The sequence below is a fragment of the Sardina pilchardus genome, chromosome 5 (genome assembly GCF_963854185.1).
Source record: "Sardina pilchardus chromosome 5, fSarPil1.1, whole genome shotgun sequence".
NCBI classification, from domain to species: domain Eukaryota; kingdom Metazoa; phylum Chordata; class Actinopteri; order Clupeiformes; family Clupeidae; genus Sardina; species Sardina pilchardus.
The window spans coordinates 26,191,772-26,196,006 of NC_084998.1; the positions used below are offsets into that span (position 1 = coordinate 26,191,772).

Sequence of the window (4,235 nt, forward strand, 5' to 3'; positions counted from 1 at the left end):
TAGCAAAGGAAAACTGCATTTCACTCGCTTTCATGCTGACTGCCGGTCTTTGACTTTGAAATTGTGGGTGTGCATTCATATGCAGTGTGTGTGTGTGTGTGGGGGGGGGTGTCTGTGTGTGTGTGTGGGTGTGCATGCATATGCAGTGAGTGTGTGTGTGTGTGTGTGTGTGTGTGTGTGTGTGTGTATGTGTGTCTAATGTGCATGAATTTTGATGTATCTGTGTGTGTGTGTGTGTGTGTGTGTGTGTGTGTGTGTGTGTGTGTGTGTGTGTGTGTGTGTTGTGTGTGTGTGTGTGTGTGTGTGTGTGTGTGTGTGTGTGTGTGTGTGTGTGTGTGTGTGTGTGTGTGTGTGTGTGTGTGTGTGTGTGTGCATGGGTATGTTCGTGTTTATATTGACTTCCCATTGCTTCTCAGCAGAGGAGCCAGCCCTGCTTGCCAAACAGACGGGTCCGAAGGCGGCCTCCTCCGTCTCGCTCCTCTCCCCCCCTGACCACTTCCTGCTGCCCCTGGCCACTCTGGCCCTGCGGGAGGACCAGTCGTCGGCGTCCAGCGTGTCCGTCTGCTCCATCCCCGCCGGACTGGGCCCCTTGCGCTCGTCTCGCTGCGCCTCCGAACCCACCGTCTGCCCGGCGACTCAGCCGTCGCCCGCCCACGTGCCCGTGGCCCGCCAGTCCAGCTGCGACGCGGCCGTGATGGGCGGCTCGTCCGGCCAATCGCGGAGCCCCTGCGCGGCGCGGGCGCGGCACTTCCAGGCCAGGCAGAAGCAGCCGGCGTGGCGGCCCGAGGACGGCAGCCCGAGGACGGGGAGGAGCCGCTACGCGCTGTGGAGGTCTCCTCAGATCGCGCCGCGCTTCCGCCACTTCAGCCTGTCCAGCCTGTCGTCGTCCGCCGCCACCATCGCCTCCTCCTCGGTCAGCTCGCTGGACAGCGCCCTGTCGCTGGCCTCGTCCGAGACGCCGTCCAGCCCCAAGGACGGCGCCGCGTCGTCCCGCCGGCCCTCCTTCCTCTTCGGCGCCGCCGCCAGGCTCCGGCCGCTGACGCCCGACGTGCCGCGCAAGTTCCCGCCGGACTGGAGCATGGCCTTCCCTCACGAGGAGGTGGACGCCGAGGGCCAGGAGGAGGAGGAGGAGGAAGAGGAGGAGGAAGAGGAGGAGGAAGAGGAGGAGGCCAAGAGAGCGAGCGAGCGAGGACACTGGGCTGGAGTGACAGACGAAGAGGCGGAGGAGGGGGGAGAGTGTGAGGACGAAAGCGGCAGCTCCCGGTGGAGTAGCCGGCCTGACCTGGCGATGACACGCTCTGTGGGGGACGGGGAGCAGGTGCTGTGGACTAATGAGCGCTGGGCTGACCGCAGGGCTCCGGGCGAGACCAGGGAGACGTCGGTCACTCACATCAAGCTGAGCAGCTCCTCCGTCCAGCTGCCCGCACGCTCCGGCTTGCCCGACGTGGAACAGGTGCAGCGGACTAAAATCACCTTCTATTCCTCGTCCGCCACGCTGACCGTCTCGGACCCCGCCGCGCGCCCAGTCGCAGACACCGCTGCGGGGGTGGACTCGCCGGGCCCGGCGGGAACGTCCGGCGCCCAGAGCCACACGGTGCGCGTGCACATCCCGCAGACGGTGTTCTACGGCCACAGCGCGCCTCTGGTGCTCCGCTCGGTCTCCGCGCGAGCCGGTCCCGCAGATGGCGAGGGCTCGCCGCGGGTCGACCGCCCGCGCACCCGCATCACCGTGTCCGGGGGCATCAGCCTGTCCAATAGCGCCTGGCACGGAGCCCCGACCGCCAACGGGGCCGAGGGGACAGCGGCGCCGCGGATGGCAGGTGCCAGCCAGGACGTGATTGGCGGTGGCGATGGCGGGGGCTCCGCTGGGCACGCGCGGCCCCCGAGCTCGCCCAAGCCACACAGTCGGGCGTCGGCGGCGATCCGCCACACCATCCGCATCAAGCTGCCCGCCATGGTGCGCAACACGGTCCGAGAGTACTTTAGCCACGGGGAGGGCGACGGCGACGGCCCCAGCGCCAATGCCCGGTCGGCGGCCGTGGAGAAGGAGCTGGTCATCAACAGACTGCAGTGGCAGAGGAGAGACCCCCATTGCTCCCTGTCTGAGGCCTGTCCAGCCTCCGCCTATTCGGACAAAGAGGAGCCTTATGTCTAGCCACGTTCACCTTTCACATGAGGGAATTGCACTTTTTGGACTGTTTTGCATGAATTTACTGTAGAAGGTCACAAAAGACATACATTTTTTTTTTTTTTTACAGTTTGTTGACTGAAATATAATGATTTTTTTTATAGCTTGAAGAAACTATAGTGGGCTTTTATATGAGGTATGAGCTGTAGAATTCCAATACAAACTAAACAGCTTTGAACTGATGACTGAAAACTATGTTTAGGGTGTGTGAGACATTATGCGCTAGCAAACTCTCTATGTAGCCTATTCTCTTCTTTAAGTAGTGCTCCAAAACCCAGAGGAGTCATCTGCAAGCCAGGAGATCATCACTAACATCTGAGAAAGTTTTACGTTATGCATTGTGCATATAATTGTGCTGTTATTCCAGGGTGTTCCCACGTTGTCTTTTCACACATGAGCATTCCATCTGTTCAAAGCGAGAGAGCAGCAATTTGATATTGAACTAGAGAATCACTCCGAGAGCGCAGCTACCTCCGTCTGTATTGTTCTTCCTTGATTGTCATTCATTTGAACCTAAACTATTCAGATTGCCACCACGTGGCCATACCATGCCATTACACCGCTAAGCAAAAAACATAACCGCCTCCTGAATCCAAACGGTAATGCAGATCACTCCCAAATTGAATCGTTTCTTCCTTGGACCATTTTAGACCTTCCCTGAAAATTTCATCGAAATCCGTCCCTTACTTTTTGAGTTATCTTGACAGACAGACAGACAAACAGACAAACGCCGGTCCCCGATGAAAACATAACCTCCTTAACAAATGATCATGCACATACATCCTCTCTCACTTTTCTATTTACGTCAAGACAGATGAATAGTACAGTACATGTCAAAATGTTTGGAACTACTTTTTGGAGTGAAGGATGATCAAACAAAAATCTAAATGGATAAAAGAAAAAAATGCAATTTGATGTATTTAAACCGTTGTACAAAGCAATATGGCACCAGCGATCGAAGCGTTGCTGTGGCACATCCTTCACCAAACCCTCACTCACCTGCCATATTGCTGCCTTATTGACCATTTCACGGTCTGTCCTGATCATCCCCTACCATACATTATATACGTGGCAATAGGCATGAACTCAAGGAAACACCTCGACCCCTAGCATGCCCTGACAAAGTTCATTCATTCACCCACCGTGTAGCATTTCAATCAATGTCATTTTTTGTCTGTTGCTTGATCCAATTTTCTTTGACATTTTTTGCACAAAAGGTTGGTGAGACACTTATGTTCCGTGGTGTTTTATGTATCCTGGCTTTGGTCATGGGACAATCGTTGGCTTTTTGTTACATTCAATCCATGATGGCTGGAGAATTATGTTTGAGGATTAAATTGATCCATTCATTTGCCCCCCGCCATGCATAGAATTGCCTCTGGAGACCATGGCAAGAAACACAGTGCCTAAAGACACCATGCCTTTTACTGTTTGTCAAGCACGTTGTGTTATTTTCAACACATAGTATTGAGTAACAAATAAAAATGAAGGAAACAACACCAACTGTGTTATGCCTATCTGGACACAGAGATCAGAGATATGTAAAAAAAAAAAACTGTGCTGCAAAAGTTGTGCTGTTTACACATTCGTTTTAAGAGATCCGCAAAGTAGCAAAATCACACACCCAGTCACTGACAATGGCTCCTTCAGGGGCTGCATATGGCCTATAGGCTACTGCATATCTGTTTATGTGCAAACTGATATCGCTTCTCTAGTCAGTGTCAGTACCCACTTAACTGAAGGCTTCAATTTTGCTCAAATTACTACTGTTCTGTGATGGTTGAAATGGATTTTGCTGATGTGGCTGACACATTTGTCAAGTTTGATGAGATTATTATTTACCAGAGGCTGCTTTCACTGCCTAGTGGACAGATCCTGATACATACTGTATGTAGTGAAGGGATAGAGCAGTCACCCCACCAGACCTCAATCCCATCACAAATAAAAAACAAATAAGGGGGAGGGTAAACAGTGTAATTGCACAAAAATTGATTTGCGATGAGTCTAATGAATAATGAGTTGTCTGAAATTAAACATAGGACAATTA

General features: G+C 53.3%; 1 protein-coding gene across 2 annotated transcripts in view; it reads left to right on the top strand.

Annotated features, from left to right (window-relative positions):
* Window positions 1–2,235, top strand: part of arhgap20b (Rho GTPase activating protein 20b) — a 33,265-nt gene extending 31,030 nt beyond the window's left edge. Inside the window, exon 15 of one of the 2 annotated variants that reach the window (XM_062537063.1) lies at window positions 417–2,235. In XM_062537063.1, coding sequence (XP_062393047.1) covers window positions 417–2,155 — 1,739 coding nt within the window. In that variant the 3' untranslated portion in view covers window positions 2,156–2,235. The remainder of the gene's footprint in view (window positions 1–416) is intronic. The other variant, XM_062537064.1, reaches the window with a different exon arrangement.
* Window positions 2,236–4,235: the final 2,000 nt, after the last annotated feature.